The 19,822-nt window shown below is 39.5% G+C and overlaps 1 protein-coding gene across 2 annotated transcripts in view; it reads left to right on the top strand.

Moving 5' to 3' along the window:
• The window catches only part of ydjc (YdjC chitooligosaccharide deacetylase homolog), a 40,316-nt gene extending 28,693 nt beyond the window's left edge, over positions 1-11,623 (top strand). For both annotated transcript variants that reach the window (XM_073466611.1, XM_073466612.1), the window contains exon 6: positions 7,584-11,623. In XM_073466611.1, coding sequence (XP_073322712.1) covers positions 7,584-7,914 — 331 coding nt within the window. In that variant the 3' untranslated portion in view covers positions 7,915-11,623. The remainder of the gene's footprint in view (positions 1-7,583) is intronic.
• The last annotated feature ends 8,199 nt before the right edge of the window (positions 11,624-19,822 follow it).

A 19,822-nucleotide genomic window follows, 5' to 3' on the forward strand; every position in this document is an offset into this window, starting at 1 on the left:
ACATCAGGGCCTAGCTCACATTATACACTCACTCATACATTTAACAACTTAAGATCAGATGTAAGTAATTGAACACTATGACTGAAATGCTTAAAGTGCTATCTTGGAATATTAAGGGGGCAAATCTTGCTATTAAGTGAAAGAAGCTTTTTCTATATTTGAAACAAAAGAAAGTAGATCTCTGCTTTCTGCAAGAGACTCACCTAGATAAAGAAGAATCAACTAAATTACAAAGAGACTGGGTTGGTAAAATATTTTACAGTGCCTATTCATCTAATCAACAGGGCATTGGTATTCTAATTCGTAAAAATCATAATATTAATATTCACAATCAGCTCCCGGACAGGGAGGGCAGATGGTTGGCTGTAGACGCAGATCTTTTTGGTATCAGGCGCTCTATTATTAATATTTATGCTCCAAATTCAGATTCTCCTGACTTCTGTATTGATATCTGTAACACAGTGAAAAAAATGGGGAACTCGTATGTAATAATTGGAGGGGATTTTAATCAGGTGAGAAACCCAGAAGTAGACAAGTCAAACACCACAAATATAAGAACAGCAACACGGAAATCACAATTGGCAATTGATGTTCTAGAGGAGGAACTAGGATTAGTTGACATTTGGAGGCACTTACATCCCCAAGACAGGGAGTACACTTTTTACTCAAACCCACATACCTCATATTCTAGAATCGACTATTTTTTAATATCTAAACAATAAGTGGGTTAATGCATCAATTGGTAATATTGCACTGTCGGATCATGCCCCAGTGGAAAAAGTGTTACGTTTTGGATCATCAGAAGCTCCTAGACCTAGAAACCATTGGAGACTTAACACCTCTCTGCTCCACAATGAAAGATCTTGTAATTTTATAAAGAAAGAAATCCTGGAATATTGGCAATTTAATGAAGGGTCAATTTCTAATCCAGGTCTGGAGTGGGATGCATTTAAAGCCTGTTTGCGGGGCCACTTGATACAACATTCTTCTTATTTGAAAAAACAAGCGATCAAACGTCTGCTTGAATTGGAGACAGAAATTAAAGACCTTGAGAAAATGCATGCATCCTAACCAAACCCTGTGGTTCTTTCACAATTAAACAAACTCAGGTTTGAGTTGAACTCAATACGGCAGAAAAAAGCAGAATTTGCACTATTCCTGTGTAGGCAGAGGTACTATGAGCAAGGGGAAGCAGCAGGAAGGTTTTTGGCCCAAAGAGTAAAACAACAATACAATCGTACATTGATAACCTCTGTAGAGGACGAGAAAGGGAGTTTAGCAACAGACACTGTGGAGATTAATGATGTATTTAGGGGATTTTATCAAAAACTGTATACCTCACTACAGACCAGGATGACAGATAATTTTTTGTCCTGGGTACATTTGCCCACCCTGTCCGAGGAAAAACAAAAGGAGATTGGGGGTGATATCACATTAGAGGAGGTCCAACAAGCTATAAAAAGATTGAGCTCTGGGAAGTCACCAGGAGATGATGGTTTCCCTACAGATTTTTATAAAGAGTTCTTTGATATAATAGCACCAAGATTACTTATAGTCTTTTGGGATGCACTGGAGAGGGGTAGGATGCCAGAAAGCATGCAATCTGCTGTAATAACACTTGTTACTTGTGGAAGTTATCACCCGGTGTCTTTAATATACGTGGATGCCAAAATATTGGCCAAGGTTTTGGCTACAAGGCTGGAGGCACATTTACCCAGTCTTATTCATCCGGACCAAGTGGGTTTTATTAAAGGAAGGTCCTCGGCAGATAATGTACGTAGGTTATTACATTTGATCTGGCAGACTAGAAATAGCACTGAACCCACGATCGCTTTCTCTTGCGACGCTGAGAAAGTGTTTGATAGAGTAGAATGGGGGTATTTGTTCAGGACGCTACACAGGTTTGGATTAGGCTCCCCATTTATTAATTTGGTCAAATTGTTGTATTGTAACCCCAGGGCCTCAGTGTTAACAAATGGCAGGTTATCCTCGTGTTTTTCTCTTTATAGGGGCACAAAGCAGGGATGTCCCCTGAGTCCACTAATTTTTGCATTGGCCCTGGAGCCTTTAGCAGCTGCTATTAGAAATAATGCAAACATCAAGGGCATTCAAGCAGGAAAAACAGAACATAAACTATTGTTATATGCGGATGAGGTATACTGACCACAAATCCGGAAAGAGCTGTACCTCATATTCTGGCATTGATTGACGCATTCTCTGTTATCTCAGGGTATGAAGTAAATTAGGGAAAATCAGAGGCAATGCCCTTGTCTAGGATGTGTCCACCAGATATTAGAAAAAACTGGCAGTTTAATTGGCTTCCTTCAGGTTTAGTGTATTTGGGCATCAAGCTTACCCCAGGCCGTAAAAACATGATGACAGAAAACCTCCTCGCCCTTATACAGAAACTTGAGAGCACGTTACAAAACTGGTCTAAATTAGGGTTATCTCTGTTGGGTAAAATTAACATCCTTAAAATGATAACCATTCCACAGATCAACTATATTACATACATGTTACCTCTAAGTTTCCCTTCCCTATTACTAAAAAGGTTCAATAAGGCTGTAGATACTTTTCTATGGGCAGGCAAAAGATCTCTTTTTAACAGAACAAAGGCATATGCTGCTAAGGAGGATGGAGGTCTGAGTTTGCGAGGGAAACTTGGAGAGAGTATCACACCAGGTTGCAGGGCTGAAGCATTATTTTTTGGCATAATAAGCTATTGAAAGTGAGTAAAAAAATTATCTATTGGAAGACGTGTGGAGGTGGGAATTGTCTTTATTGAGGATGTTTTTGAGGGCGATGTTTTTATGTCTTTTGAACAGATATTGGCCAAATACAAAGTTCCACAAAAGGACTTTTGGAAATATCTTAAAATAAGAAACTGTATAATGTCTACAAAGAGGAAACTTCCACTTGTGTCTCGAACAGCCATACAGGAACTATTTCAAGGTAGCCAGGAGAGCTTGGGAGGAGGATATGAGAGGCGGAATAGCTGTGGAGACATGGGAGGAAATTGTTGGGTCCTTGTCTCAGACATCAAGGGAAGTCCAGACAGGGTTAATTACATATAAGGTTATTAATAGGAGCTATTGGACTCCCTGTAAGATGGCACGATTGAAAATACGGGACTCAGATATATGCTGGAGATGTGATAGGAGCAGAGGCACACTCATACATATGCTATATGAATGCCAGATGACATGGAATTTATGGGAAAATATAATAATATTTCTAAATAATGTACTCAGGACAGAGTTACTACAGAGCCCTGCACTCTGCATATTAGGTATATTAACAGAGGGGGTGGATCTATCAGCTCAACAGACTCTATGGTGCAGACTGGCCCTTTCCACAGGTTGCAGGATTGTACTAAGACACTGGAAAACAAAAAACATTATCCCATTTAATGAATGGTTAACAGAGATGACCAAGATAGCCAATTATGAACAGTTGATTTTTAAAGTGAACAACAAACAAAATGTGTTTTGGAAAATTTGGGGGCCCTACATGAACACAGTGATGAGTGGCTAACTAGGATGAAGGAGACACTGTCATAATACTGTATGAGTGATTGAGATGGATGGACATTAAAAATGCTTACCTGTGTTTACTTTTATTTTATTTGTTTTGTATTGTCTTATCTTAGCTTGTTTGTTTTTTTTCTTTTTTGTGTCTTTGTGGATGTTTGTGTTGTTGTTGTAAATGTTAAATTCAAAAGGCAATAAAAAAGTGAATTGCCAAAAAAAAAATGCCTAGGATACAGCACCTAGATTTACCATGACCTGGATGACTGAGAACCTTCATCAACATCAATAGAATTACAGTGCATCTCTTTGTTCTTATTCAGTGGACACCCCAACAGGTCTCCCAGCCCCAACACTCATCTGGTGGCTGCAGGGCTGTTGAATCAACCAGAGAATTTTGTTTGATTCTGATTGTTTGTTCTTGTGAACTACTGGCTCCCCCACAGACACCATTGCTGTGGGGGAGTTTGATTATCTTTTGTACAACTTAGCTGAAATAGAGAGAGCCTGTGAACCGGAAGTCCCTGCCACTTCGTTTATGTACTATGAAAACGGGGGCTAAAAGAAACTCTGATGAAACTGCAAAACAAGTCCGTGAGGGGAGAATGTTTCAATTCTCTTGGAGTGGCTTGGGAGATGACGGGAGGCAGGGTGATGACATGCAGCAAGAGGCCACAGGTCGGGATCGAAGCTAAATTCCTGAGCAAGATTCTGGACAACTTTTACAGAGGAGCAATAGAAAGCATCCTGACTGTTAATCTCACAAACTGGCATGGTTCATCATGGCCATCGACAGGAAGGCTCTACAGCAGGTGATTAAAACTGCCCAGAACATCACTGGTACCATCTACAGAGCATCAGTGACATCAGTAAAGTGAGATGTCTTCACAGAGCCCAAAGGACACTGAAAGACAACACCCACCCAGCCACAGTCTGTTCACCCTGCTGCCATCTGGAAAAAGATACCGGAATATCTGCTGCCATACCACCAGACTACAGAGCAGCTTCACTCCCAAGGCTGAGACTCCTCAGTTCATCATCAACACTCCATTTTCTGAGATAAGGTGTAACACAAAAGAACTCAAACATAGTTTGGTTTTTGTAAACCCTTGTGTTATAACATCTTTTCCAGCAGTCAGTCTTCTCAGCTTCTTCAGGTTTCTTCATCACACCTGTGTACAGCCCAGCTGCCAGGAAAAAATAAATAAATAAACTTGTTACGTTACTGTGATATCTACTGCGAAAAGTTATGCGTTAGAGTACTTTAGAGTTACCAAAAATGACAGTTAAACCCCTTTGTGACTCGTTGTGTATGTCGGATATATTGTCCAGATTGTGTGTAGCCAACTGTACATGTACCTCTGAATGTATTGACTCAGCCAACATTATGTAGCCTTCTTTACGGCCCACAATCAGTAACCTAATAATAGGAATGAAAGACACAATATAACATTTACAGCTCTGTACTTTGCTAACAATCTGACTGTGAACTGAGCAGAGGCATTCAGTGTTAGGCACATCTGTTTACATGAAAACAATGCAACAGAGGCTCTTATAGCCGAGTATATGATGTTTAAAAATGCAACTAGTGAACCTGTAAACTGCGAGAGCTTACATAGAAACGATCAAAGCACAAATGCGATGAAAGTGCGTGGGCATTTTCTTTTCAAAACACATACCTACATACAAATGATGAAACCATGATGTTGTTCTTGGGAATATATCTACAAAGTTAAAGCTGTCCTCTCTTCCATCTCACTACATTGAATTCGCGAGCTACACATGCACACAGACATAACTGTAGGTTTACCTTCTGCTGGCAGGCAGCCACCTGCTGAGCAGCAGGACAGAGACAGAGACAGAGACAATGCTTCAGGGAGTTTATTTTATTTTTGTGGTGACCAAAGGAAAGGACAAGACAGAAATTTTCTTCCAGTAACGGATTACTTTTATGAAAAACTAACTAAATAACGGATTACTTGAATTGCAGAACTAAAGTGTTACATTACTCATTACAACAAAAAAGTAATCTGATGGATTTTTTTTTTGTTTTTGTAACAACACTGTTTACATATATTTTTATATGTTTAGTTTTGACCCTTAAAACCCATAATTCCAGCTGAGGTTGCGAAGACAAATGTCTATTTTGTAAGGGAGGTTGGGAACATCTCTTGCGTGTTTGTGGCGACAAAACAAGGTGTTTTCAGCAAGTCATTGGGAAACCTTCAGCCATGTTTGTTTCGACCAAAAACAGGTATTTTAAGTCAAAACATCATGGTTTCCTACCCCTAACCAAGTGGTAGTCAAGTTTCAACATATCCATGGTTTGCAGAGACATTAGCCAACATGTATTCTGGTGTTTGGATTGCTGTGTAAGTTGAGTACTGGCCCAGGACTGAAAACAACCTTTAGTGTGATACTTTTTATGAAAAATGCTTTAAGTCATACCTTTAGTGATCCGGATGTTGAAAAAGGAGGCAGGGAAAGCAAAATAAAACAGTGGCATCACTGCATGCAGTTGATGCATGCAGCTAAGACTTGTTAAACTACCTGTTTGAAAAAGACAGAGTGTATTGTATTGTCTGGTACAAGTACAACTTACAACAAGAGTCAATGGGCAAAGGTATATGCTCCGAGGGCCGGAACGATGTGGTATATCACTAACTTTAGTTAACGTAGAACATTTTTTAATTCACATATACCAATTTTTTAAGGTCTTATTCAATGAAGATCTAAGTGATCCTTCTTCATTTGAAGAAAGGGTTGTCAGTGCACCATTATCTTCTATTGATCAGCTGCCACTGTTGTGAACCATCATTTTTACTTTTAAAAAATCTTTAATTTATCCGTCAATTCCTTGACCTGGTGTGAATCCTACTTAAATAAGCTGCAGCAGAGTTAGTAGGACTAGAGCATCTACTAGGTTGTCAGGGTAAAGCAGTTCAGAAGGACAGCATCTGGTCAATCTGCTTTTTCAAATACAGTGGTGCGGAATTGGATCTCCATACCTACAAACATCAGAGACTTGGGACTTCTGTAGCATTTAAAACCAGGCTCAAGTTTTAAAACTAACTGCTGAAATCAACACAAAAGCTACAAGTAAATTATTCGTCATCATACAACACAGGGTTGTATAACAAAGTGAAAGTTTGTAAACACTTTCATGCTACACAAATTACAGAACATATATACAGTTATTAATACAGCAATACATAAACAGATAGTGCATCTTTTGAATGTGCCTCAAGGTGTGTACAAGTCCACATCTCCTCGTCCAGCTGTAGTCCTGTGCTCTCTCGGCTCAGGACACGGTCCGCCCGTCGACTGCAACAGCTTGATCAGAGCTGTTGTGGTGGAGACAGGTCTCTACAGGCACAACAGTCTCTGATTACAGCCTAAGTCCTATTATGTCCATTTCCTTTTCCTGTGACCAGACATTAGCCAGGAGCAGCCGTAAACCAAGATGGATTAGCCTGGCTCTTATTCTGACTCTCTTCCTCTGGGGTGGTCCAGTCTGTCAGATTGGATGGTCAAAAGCAACTTGATGGTCTCAAAGTCCACTGATCTTGGTCCAAAACACCTGCTTTCTTCTCCAGTGATGATGGCAGCATTTCTGCCATGGGCAGAACGTGTTTCAGCAACAAAGCTGAAAAAAATCACAGTTAAAAAAACAAAATTGTAGCATAATCTTCATGTGCCCCCTTATTTTGATGCCATAGCAACAAAAATTACCAATGATTGTCTTGCCTATATTGTCTATTATACTGATTCTCCTCTTTTATAGTGGTGGACTTCTATGTATTGTGTTGTTTTATAATGTGTAATATTCACATTTATGGACGTTTATGTGTTTTTGTAGTGCTGTTTTAGGAAGTGTGTTTGCTGTAAAAATGAAAAATAAATGAAACAGGATTCTGACTGTGATTTAGTGTGATAGTGCGTCAGTGGTTTAGTATGTGTTTTATCAAATGTTCATCTACTATGTTATTGCTTGTCAGTCAGCTGCTATAATGAATGGCTGACAAACACTAATCAAGGTCTTAACCATTTCCACAGGTGGCCTGATGTGTACCTGGGACTTACCACCATGGGCCAGAACATGTCCGTCCCCAACTTGCAGAGAGCCCTCAGTCATGCCTTGGCTTCATGGCCGTCAGGCACTACCTCCAGCAGTGCATCAAGCTGTAATCAGCCTGTGATTACAGGAGAGCTCATGGTCCACCCAGGTTACCCCAGTCATCCCCAGGTGGGAGGCTGTGGAGAGGGCCCAGACGACTTCTCCCAGTCAGCTGACAGACAGCATGAGCTGAGCATGCTCAGAGACCCATCCCTGCTGGCACTCTACAGCCAGAAAAGTGTGCAGCTCTGTGCCTTCAAAGACCTCTGACTGACTACTGACGTCTAAAAAAGACAAACATGTATGTATGTACGCCATACTGCAGGGAACCACAGTGAAGTCCAATTTCTCGTTTTGTTCCGTAAGTGAAGCTACGACCTCAAGGATACCTATGCTAACCAGTCAAGTAGCAGTTTACGTACATCCATTTCTGTGCAGAGTCATAAATGTAGGAAAGACTTTCAAGAAATGTAATTCAAAGTATGAAGTGTACTTTTTGGCAAAATGGAAGTTATCACTATATTGACATGTATGGTCTCTGTGAACACTAATCTGATAGAACTGAGTGAAGTGCTTCATCACATGGTGCAACGACAATCACAAGAAGCTCAATATCAGCAAAAACAATGACTTTGTGGTGGACTGTGCTGTATTTCATTTCATGGGAAAGCAACAATAAACTAAATCATGCTCAGCTAACATAACCCATTCAGTAAGACTTTATTTTAAGGTCCTTGTAATAAGCGTAGTTAATTGGTAATAAGACCCTGATGAGTCCTCATAAGATGCTTATTAACATTACTAAGACTATTTAAGTATGAATATTATTATAATAAACATTTATTATTAAATTATTAGCCAGTTATAATTCCCCTTAAGGACTCAGATATAGTGTTCGAGCAATTGACTTTTTTATTGTTTTGATGTGATTACTGATGTTTTGAATACATTTTCAGAATATCTTTTACAATACACAATTGACCTCCATTTACTTACCTCAATAATTGTGCTATTTGTTTTCTAAGGACCTTATATTACATTACAAGGCCTACACAATGCTCTCTTTGTGGCTGCAGCCCCCTCCATGTAATGCTTCCATACCCATGACTGCAGTCCCAGACATGGAGAGAACTCCATAGTGTAGTATGCAGACGAAACAAACATCATCAGCCTGAATACAAACAGTGATTAGAGTTCATTCCCTCCTGAAATGTGTCCTCTCAGTTAAATGGAAGGCGGGATGGTGGCAGTTGGAGGTTGGAAGTTCAAGGAGCCTAAAGTGTGAGTCTGTTTCCTTCTGTAGTTGCATGTCTGCGACCAGCACAAATTATACTGCATTTTGATTTATAACTTATGTGTGTAGAGTGACAATTGTAGGAATAAAAGCAAGGTTATTTTCAAATTTGTTATTTTTTTGTTTTCTAATTCAGGAACACACATTAGAACATACAAACATACATGTCATCAACAACACTCCCCCCTCCCTACTAACCACAACCCATAGCTCATAAAACCGACATGCATTTCATGGTCGTGGAAAGTAAAAGTAATATTAAATATTGTGGAAATAATAACAAGATCAATAATAAAGCATAATAATAAAGTTGCTGACAATAGGGGTATACAAATAAAGTATACACAAAGACAGCTGTCCTAAAGTTATGTAGGATTGGGAGGATGAATGATAAATATTTCCTGTCAATTTCCATCTCAGTCTGATATGAGAGTCAGTTTTCAATAAGTTTCTTGTAAAAAATATTATATCCAGTGATTAAGATTATGATGAGCAAAAACTTTCCCTCTCTGTATCGGATAACTCAAGCCACACACAGTCCAACTAGCTGAGGTTAAACCCCCTCTCCTTCCTTCTATAGTCACATCATCTTGTATTGGCATCACGATGACTTGGAACATAAAGATCCTTTTAGGTCGGCCTCAGCTGGTGGATTTAAAAGATAGCTACGTGCTGGCTGCGTCTGCCGTTCTGAACACCATCAAACGGAATAACAGTGTCTCTGTTGGCATTAAGAGATGGACTTGGAGCCTAATCAATTCGAAAATACATACATTCTCACTCAAATATATATCAATACTCAACTCGCACATATATGCATTCTCCTACACATATACACTACTGAGAGTATGCATGTATGTGCAAGTGCTTAGTAGCAGTATATATGGATGTGCAAGTGAAGTATGTATTTTTAGCCTAGATGGCTTCTCATATATGACAGCAGAAGTTTCACGAGCCCAGAGAAGCAGCCTGAGTGAAAGGAGAAGGGCTGAGGCTCAGAGAGCAACAATATATCTGAGCCCCTTATGGGTCACAGCGAGAATTATTTTTTTAGAAATACTTTTGCGTTACCTCATAGTCCCGCTGTGCAACCAGATGGAGAGAGAGGAGAGCCATGATGGATTTACTGTTCAAACACACCATAAAAGAGACAAGCGTGCTATTTCCAGCTACGTCCTTGTCTGGTGTTAGTGGGTTGCGCTTGTGGTTTTCCTGCGGTTGGTTTGTAAAAACCAGCCTGAGCTGATGCAGGGCCGTGAGCCGTTGCCCAGGCGGTGAACAACTTCAACTTCACCTTTATTCATTTATATAGCACCTTTCATACATGAATGCAGCCCAAAGTGCTTCACAGAGCAAAATTAAAAACAATAAAATAAAACAGATAGACAACAATAATTCAATGAGTCAATGGGGTGTGTCGAAAAAAGCAGACAGATAAATAAATACAAATGCATAGAAATAACTAACTATAAAAGTGATAAAAAAGGCTAGTGGATAAATAAAAAATTAAGTAAGTACAAGCATGGAGTAAGAAATAAATATATATAAAGCTAAGAGTCAGGACATAAGAACTGAGTAACATAAAATAAATTACATAAAAAAAAACAACTAAAGTAAAAGCCAGGCTAAAAAGATATGTCTTTAGATGTCGTTTAGAAATCTCCACAGAGGTGGAGTCCCTCAGGTCCAGAGGCAGACTAGAACACACCGGCACTTTGGCTCCTCCCACTGCTCTGCCACCCCAGTTTGCTCTACCTGACCTGCTGAACCCGGGTATAGCAGACCGGGTCAGTGAAAAGCAGCTCCAGAGGATGAGTGAGTCCGAGAGGTTGTAGTCGATGTGTCTGATCCATAGTAACGCGTTGAGGGAACACAAAAGTTCTGAATCACATTAGATACAGATTTAAACTTGCTGTCTATTTTTTGTATTTTGAGATTAGAAACACATTCACGTTCAGCTCTTTAAGAACATTCATGGTTTTGTACTGTTAAAACTATAAACCTGCTCCACATAGAAATTATTCTAAAGAAAACATTCAAATATTAAACATGCTCTTAAGGGCACCTAGCTTCTACACCTTGTTCTACCTTTTATGTTCTTTAGAATATGAAGCTTAACTTGTTCTTCTTTCTTCATTACAATATTGAATAACTTCCAGTTTTAACAGTTTAACAGTTACCTCCAAGCTTTTCTAGCAATGCTTGTTCATCTCTTACCTTCCAGCTAATTCAGGTATGAGCTAATGTAGTTTGACTTTTGACTTTTAGATTTTTCAGCTGTGTGGCTCCATGCATTTTAGTTTAATGATATTTCAGGCAACTTATTTCACAGTATGTAGTAAAATTTGTCTCATAGTGGCCATAACTTCACATGGCAATCTTTGTTACAGTCATTTAGATATGGACTTTTTGGATGGATTTCTGTGGGAGTGGCGTAAAGTCATAAATATCTCAAAGTACCTATACTCTATGTGCTCAAGTCATCATACTTGGAATCAGTTTTAGTAATAGAGTACTTGGATTACATTTTTGTTGTAATGAGTAATGTAATGGATTCTTTCTGCAATATAAGTAATCCGTTATTTAGTTAGTTTTTCATAAAAGTAATCCGTTACTGGAAGAAAATTTCTGTCTTGTCCTTTCCTTTGGTTGCCACAAAAATAAAATAAACTCCCTGAAGCATTGTCTCTGTCTCTGTCTCTGTCCTGCTGCTCAGCAGGTGGCTGCCTGCCAGCAGAAGGTAAACCTACAGTTATGTGTTACGTAAAGAAGGCTACATAATGTTGGCTGAGTCAATACATTCAGAGGTACATGTACAGTTGGCTACACATTTTTCACACTGTCATTTTTGGTAACTCTAAAGTACTCTAACGCATAACTTTTCTCAGTAGATAACAGTAACGTAACAAGTTACTTTTTAATGGCAGTAATCTTGTAACATAATGAGTTACTTTTAAAAGTAACGTTAACCAACAGTGCTTGGTACACAGGTACTCTATGGAAATATGCTTAACATATTAAAGGATGTCCTCAGTGGACAGGTGGTCAGTTATTAGGCATGTTATGTTTTGGCTGATTTGTCATGAACCATTTGACGTAAAAGAAACATTATTGCACATTAGGTTCCCTGGATAAACCATTGATATAGGCCACACCCATTTGGACATGGGAAATTTCTCAGCATTTAAATTTTTTTGGCACATATTTTATTCAATCTTCACCTAAGTTGGTTCATATCATATATACATAAGCTGAAACAAAATTTGCACCTGTTTTTTAATATCACCGTTTGTCCATATTGAGTTATCAAATGGTTGAAGGCACAGCATGTTGCACTTGACAGGCTGTAACTCTTCAATGCTTAATCTGATTAAGAGCAGATCGGTGAATGTTGCTCACAGAGCCACACTGCATCAGTCTGTTCTATTCCTTATAATCCTACCCTCAGGGAACACTACAGTAACAACATAACATGATATTCCTGCAGTTCTGTTGCCTTTGAGAAGATGAAACTTGGTATACAAGTTCTCCCTGAGCATGTGCATAACACAGCACCACCGTGTGGGTTTTTTTTTTTTTTTTACACATGATTGAATTAGAACCAAATTCAGGTGGTACCCCCCGACATCTATCACCAACACTGCTGTGAAAGATGATGTCATTCAGCTCTAGATGATGCTACAGTACAAATCAAATTTGGTTGACTTTGGTAGCAAATCTGTCTGAGTGCAGAATTTTGTGACACATTCATCTACAGGATGTCAGTTATTGCCTGCATTTCTCAACACAAGCGATGGCAACAGATCAGAGCAGATCACCTGCAATCTCACGCAGTTTCTTCAGAAAATGCAAATACTCAAGTGTCTTCATGAAGTTAAGTAACCCCTCCGGCTTCAGTCAGCAGTCAACATGACAGAAATTAAACACCAAACTAAGGAGGTCTCCTCCACAGATCGTAGCTTGTGGTTGGTAGACAGGAGTTAAGATGAAAACTCCTTTTAATACCAAAAGTTAAAACTTAATCTCAACGGCTTTGGATCCGGACAGAATCAGATGTGATTCAATGTGTTTATTCCTCCTCAGGCCTTGCCCCGACTCTCTAGCTGGCTCTGAGCAGGGCTCCATCCCCACAAAACACCAACTAGGTACAGAAATGACATACTTATGTTTAAGCTTCAAATGAACCGGCAACAGTGTTTATAGCTGTCTCAAACAGCCACACTCAGAGGGAGGTTGAAAAGCCAGCCATCATAGAGAGGAGAAAGACATGATGAATTGTAGAAAAGGGGATAACAGCGCACACTTTCAGACAGTCTGTCCCTTAACTGGCGCATGCATTGGCATCTTGCCTGTCTGCTAGAAGCTCTGTCTTAAACTGTCTTGAACTGACATTTTTATCAGTTTTTAAGCCATAATTTTTTGCCTCACATTTAGACCCTGGTTGTTTTACCTATATGTTTTAATCAGATAAAGGTTTTTTGCAATCAGACCTCTTTAGTAGATCTTTAGTTTTTATGTTATAAGTTGGCCACCATCTTGATATGGCCAACTGATGAGGCTTTCGGGACTGATTTTAAGTCTTAGGCAGGCTTTTACTTACTGATTTTAAGCTTTACTTTTATGAACTAAAAGCAACTGTGATGGCTGTGTGTGGTTTACAGTGTGAATCTTGCCACCTTATTGTTTCAAAGCTGAAGGAAAGCATCGCTGGCTTAAAAGCCAAGCCCAGGGAGAAAGACAAGCTCATCCTGGAGTTTTCCACTGCCGCCACGACCCAGGCAAAACCCACTACAGTCCTGCATTTCTCTGGTTGTGGCTACCTGGGTACTACCGGCTTATCTCACTCCCTGGACTGCCTATTTCCAGGCGTGGACAATGACACCACTCTTCCGTGGCCTGGTTCCACCATCTCAGGAGTTGCAGAGCCTGACAGTGTTTTAGCCTGAAGAGTAGTGGATCACCATGGGAGCAACCCTCTCCATGTCACATGGTCCCTCATCAGCGGAGGCAGATGGAAGGTTCTGGTGAGTTCAACTCCATGTCAACCAGAGCAGTGGTCTGTTGCCTGCAAGGGTGCAAAGCGCCCATCTCCACCTGCTCTAGAGTTTCCTCCATTGGAGGGACGCTCCCATCTTCAAGCGGCAAGGTCCTCCTCCTCCTCCTCGCGGCACAGGTTGCTGAGGGAGGCCATGATGAGGAGAAGCTCTGGATGTCCCATTTGTCCAGAGACAGCAGGGAACCCCTCTGCTAGGAAGGAAGCTGCCACCTCACTGAAGCTGATAGTGTGTCGTCCCCTTGGCTGCTTTTCTTCCCCACAACAGTGATTGTTGGTGATTCCATAATCAGGAATGTGCGTTTCTGCAATGCAGTCACACACTGTTTCCCTGGCACCATGGCCTCATCCATCCTGGAGAAGATCCCGTTACCGGCGCTCCTTGGCATGGACCACAGCTGTTATTAGTGGGGGGTCCGTGCCTCTTAGGATGGCGCTGTTAAATGCTCGGTCCATCGCGAATAAGTCTTTCATTTTGCACGATACAGTTGTGTACGTGAAAGAGTGACTTTCTCATTCGAACTGCAAATAACCAAAGTTGGTCGTTTAAATCAATTTCAATGTATATTAATTTATCAACCCCCTGGTTTTAATAGTTCTACTAGGTCTGATTTTAGTGCATGTATACTCAATTATAAAATTGGATAGAGCCATCATAATTGGTGATTCTAATATTCATGTTGATGATGATTCCTACACCTTTTGCTGCAGATTGTTTTTCAGTCTTTCAGTTTTATTCAACATGTATCTGGTCCCACACACAACAGGGGACATACTTTGGACCTTGTTTTTACGCTGGGTTTAAATAATGACTCCAATAGCTCTGAAGAGCTCCATGTCATCCACCATGAATAGGTTTTGTTCAACTTGTCTTTTAATTTAGATTCTCTGCCGAGGAAACGTGTACATTCCTCTTACATCCTTAATCACCTCTCAGCTGAGAAGTTTTCAGCAGATTTTGCCTCAAGCATGCTTTCATCATAAACTGATGTTGATCATTTGGTCCACTCCTTCATTACACATTGCTCCACAATTTTTTTATAAAATAGCTCCTAAATAAATGAGACTTGTTTCCTCCAGCAACTCATCCCCCTAGTTAAATTACACCATACCTTGTTTCCGGTGTTACCTTGTCCATCTCAGCCATCAGACCCTAGTCTCATTGCAAGACCTCATTAATCTGGTGGGCAGTATGAAGCCCTCCTCAAGCCTTGTAGATAGTACTTTGGGCCATTGGTCCAAGCCTGGTTTCCATTATTATTATGTCCCTGAAATCTGGTTGTGTCCCTGCTCATTTTGAACAGGCCGCTGTTCATCCGCCTTTAAAGAATCCTTTTGATTCATCACTTCTCAATAACCACAGGCCAATATCTAACCTGCCATTTTTATCAAAGATTCTTGAACAAGTAGTTGCCAAACAGCTTACCAATGTCTCAACTGAACAAAGGATCTTGAAACAGCTCTACTCAGAGTAACTAATGATTTATTGATTATCCCCTTATGTGATGTTATTGGCAGATTTAAAGACATTTCCTACCACTGCTATGCTGAGGATATACAGTACTGTATGTCTCTTTCAAACCTAATGAGACTCATCATTTTGAATAATTGTCTGATGGCTTTGAAGGACTGGATGGCAAATAACTTCCTACAACTAAACTCAGATAAGACTGAGGTCCTTATCATTGGTTCAGACTGCCTAGTCTCTAAGGTGGCTCAGTGTATTGGTTCCTTGTCTTCACTGTACAGTCTAGTCTTAGAAACCGTGGTGTTATATTTGATAAAGCCATGTATTTTGATAAACATATCACATCATTAACACGCCAAACTCAGGTCTATTGTTTCACAGCCTGACCTAGAAATGATAGTTTATGCTTTTATTTCATCCCGGCTAGACTATTGTAATTCCCTTTTCACCTGCCTCTGCAAATTGTCCATTGATTGTCTACAATTAGTCCAGCATGCTGTGGCAAGGCTGTTGACCAGGTCCAGCAGGATGACTTACATCACACCAATTTTATATTCTTTACGTTGGCTTCCTGTTAAGCTTAGGATTCATTTTAAGGTTCTTGTTTTTACATACAGAGCCCTTTATTGTCAAGCTCCTGTGTATACCACAACACAGACGTTCCACAGGGCCCCTTTAACAGATTTATAGTGATACAGTCGGTAATGCTTCCACCTCATACGTGTATACTTCCGCCAACGACTTTTAAGGAATTTAGTCAAGCCAAAGTCCTAACCCTAATCCTTCCATGATCCCAGATGTGTTTGTTTTTTAAAACTCTCTAATATGCCTCGAGTACAGTGAAAATGTTCGACTTATGTGGGGAGGGCTGTTAAATGATTTGAAAAGCACTTAATATGCTGCATCTTGCACACTACATGTTACAGGTCTGCAAATTTCATGGTGAGGTGGTAATTACCATGCAATGTACTTTTAAAATTTCTGTGAAATTACTCCAAAAATAGCACAATAATTACATCAAAATGTACTGAAAATTACCCCAACTTTAATTCATAATAATATTCTGTCTAATAGATGTCCAGGAAACTTCCAACTGGTTTCTACTTACCTTCTGCTGATCATACAATTGTCATTTTTCACTAGTTTCTGTCTAACTTCCCCCCGGCGGGCCACTAAACTGAAGTGAGTTGTTGCAGCTTAATTTCCAAGTAGTTTCTGTCCAACTTCTTCAGATCAGTAAATTGAGGTACAGAATATTATTATGTAATAATATTGGGGTAATTTTCAAAACATTTTGGAATAATTATTGTGTTCATTTGAGGGTAATTAAAAAAAACTGTACACTATTTGTAGCTATTTAATGACGACCTACTTACTATGAAACAAAAACAAAACAATAACAACAACAACAAAATGTAAGAGAAAATGAGGGTGAATGTTAATATTATTACCAAAACTGTTTATGGCCAAGTTACTGTGTTCCCATTTAGGTGAACATGATCATGGTTATCATACAAATAATGACTTATGACAAGCTGTAGTAACTGGAAATGATTCTTTAAATGGCAACGGTGATTTATGTTTATTGTCTAACATGGAGGCTCCAGAAACAGTCACAACAGGTTCATGCACTATAGTGTCCAGAGTTAACAGAATAGTGACATAAACAAGAAAATCTGAATCAAGAGGCCAGGAGAGAAGCTGCCTCTGAATCCTTGCCCTAATATCTGATTTTCTCAGGAATTGAATCAAAATGGTAATTCAGTTTGTTATCAGGCTAAACAGGAAGACCAGGGTAGAATGAAAGCTCAACAATGGTGTACATCTAAAGTATATGCACAGCTGAGCACTCATATTTTTAACATGTGTAGCTAAAAGAAACTGCTAGAACTATATGATGCTAATGTGTCTGCATGGATCCAACCTTTGAGGGAAGGTTTCCAGCACCTTACTGAATCCAAGCCTTGAAAAGACACCAATTTACAAATGACACAGGATTCCTCAAAAAAAGTGACCAAAATCTACATGAGCTTTGATCAGGGGTGGTGAAATTATTAAGTGAGATCTGATCAAAAATAACTAAAACAACCTTGGTTATATTCTGAGATGAGATGTGTAAGAAACATCAGCAGAAGCGTATGTATTGGCATTCAAACTTGAAACCTGTCCATAGTGAAGCATCGCCATCTCTTAAAGCATTTCTAATTCAAATATCTCATACAAGAAACAAATATATACAGAACAGAACTAATGAACAAACAGTGCAACAGTGAAAGCCTAAGTTACAGAATTATTACAAACACAGGGTTTCAAGACCTTTAAGAGCTTATTTCTTAAAGGGAAATTCTGGTATTTTTAAACCCTATATTGACATGCTGACCAAAAGTTTTGTAATCAGTCCAGTAGATCGCCAAAGCTGGCGACCACGATGCGGCTGCAATGTAATCGTGAGGGGCAGCTCCATTCACTAAAATGCATGTTTTTGCCACTGACAGGCTGATTCTGTTCAGAGTGTCAACATTAAGGAAACGATTCCTACAGAGACCTTTTAGTTCAATATAAAGCTCCCGTTTGTAACCAGAAACACAAGTCTCACGACATGTGAGATGTTGCAGGAAGATGACTATAACAACGACTATGTTTGCCGCTTGAGTTTGGTCGTACTACTCGTGGGATATTTGTGGTGTGTACAGGCACACTATCATTGTTGCTGGCACCGGTGAGCCGAGACGGCGGAAATGTGAGTCAGAGTTGGAGAGAGGAGTTTGAAATTTACCCAGAGCAACTGCCAGCAGGAATCATTTCCACGGACATGGCTGACTATTTAACTGATTTTGATCTAAATGAGGCAACAACTGTAATCACTCACTTTGAGATTACAGGGTGAGACTTTCAAACCATTTCCGTCACATTCTCAGACATTTACAATAACAACCTCAGCCTGTCGGTGGCAAAAACAAGCACTTTTAGCGAACATGACTATGACAGACGGAATTGCCCCAAAGGATTATTTTGCAGTCGTGTCATTGAAAGTTTTCACAATCTACTTTTCAGACGACTCTGAGAGATCTTGATATTTAATGTACACTTCTGTTTCCAAACTTCACATAATTTTATTGACAAGCTCATCTGTGCTATATGAATAATCTAATAATAATAGTGAGTGATTCAGCCGACTAGATGGCTGGTTGGACAAATGACTTCATGCGGCTCTTTCTTGAGTGACGTATTGCAACACGGGGGAAAAAAACCCTTTTAATACAATATTGTGTTTGAATGGTGCAGATGGCTGAAGTCTATAGGGAAATTCAAAATTGTGAAAAAAAGATTGCAGTTTAAATGTTTAATTGTGATTATGATTAAATAGATAGGGACATTAGTCTTTTGGCGAGATCGCTCACCCATATTGCAGATTCTTAATGTTTTCATGGTGTTGTGTCCATGTGTGCTTTGTGTATTTTGTTTCCTCCCAACAAACTACTAGTCAAGGCCCAGTGCCACTGTGCACCAAAGTGCACAAATATTTGTTCCCTTTTTTTTTTATTCCATAACAGTTTTCCAGTTGTCACTCTTAAAGCCCGATGAGGATGAGCCATGACCTCCCTGAGCTAAGAAGTTGTCTATCTGTCTTTTAAGTTGCTTTTATGTGTCCCTCTTTGGGATGGAATCAACTCATCAAACATCCAATTCATGAGTTTCTGACTGAAAATCATGTGTGCCATATAGGTCCAGCTCTGCAATGTTCTATATTTCTCTTCATGTCAAAAGATCTCCTTAAAAACAAGTAATGTGTGTGTATCCAAAACCTGATACATCCTTTCTCTCTGCCATAGAACTCCACTGTTGTCCAAAACTATGAAAAATACATCAATGAGCCACAGTGTTTTTAAAAGAAATCAGAAGGTATAGAGAGACAGACTAACACACTGTTGGCTTTGGTCTTTTCATGGGATTTGCCCATTAATTCAAATGCCTGTCCTTGGATGCCATCAGATCCTGAGCTATTATTCCCTTGTTTTTTGTAATTTTGTACAACACTGCAGATTTAGTATTGTGTAGTAGTACAGTTGCTGGTGCCTTTATTTAACAGGACCGCAAAGAGAAACAGGCCTTTATTTGAGACCGTCACTATGAGAACATCCTTTTTTTTATTTTCTCCCTAGAATGTGCACTTATAAACTTGTCTTATACTAACACTCTTAAGATGTAAGTGATTATCAGGCTTTAGAGGAATAATCTTATAGATGGTGTTTCCTTTCAGGAGTCAATCTTCCCAGAGAGGCATTTCTATTTGTGTGCATTCCTATATTACTGTAGCTCACCATACCTGAGCTGTGAATGAAAATGACTGAAAAAGCTATTT

The sequence above is a fragment of the Pagrus major genome, chromosome 5, assembly GCF_040436345.1.
Source record: "Pagrus major chromosome 5, Pma_NU_1.0".
Lineage (NCBI taxonomy): Eukaryota > Metazoa > Chordata > Actinopteri > Spariformes > Sparidae > Pagrus > Pagrus major.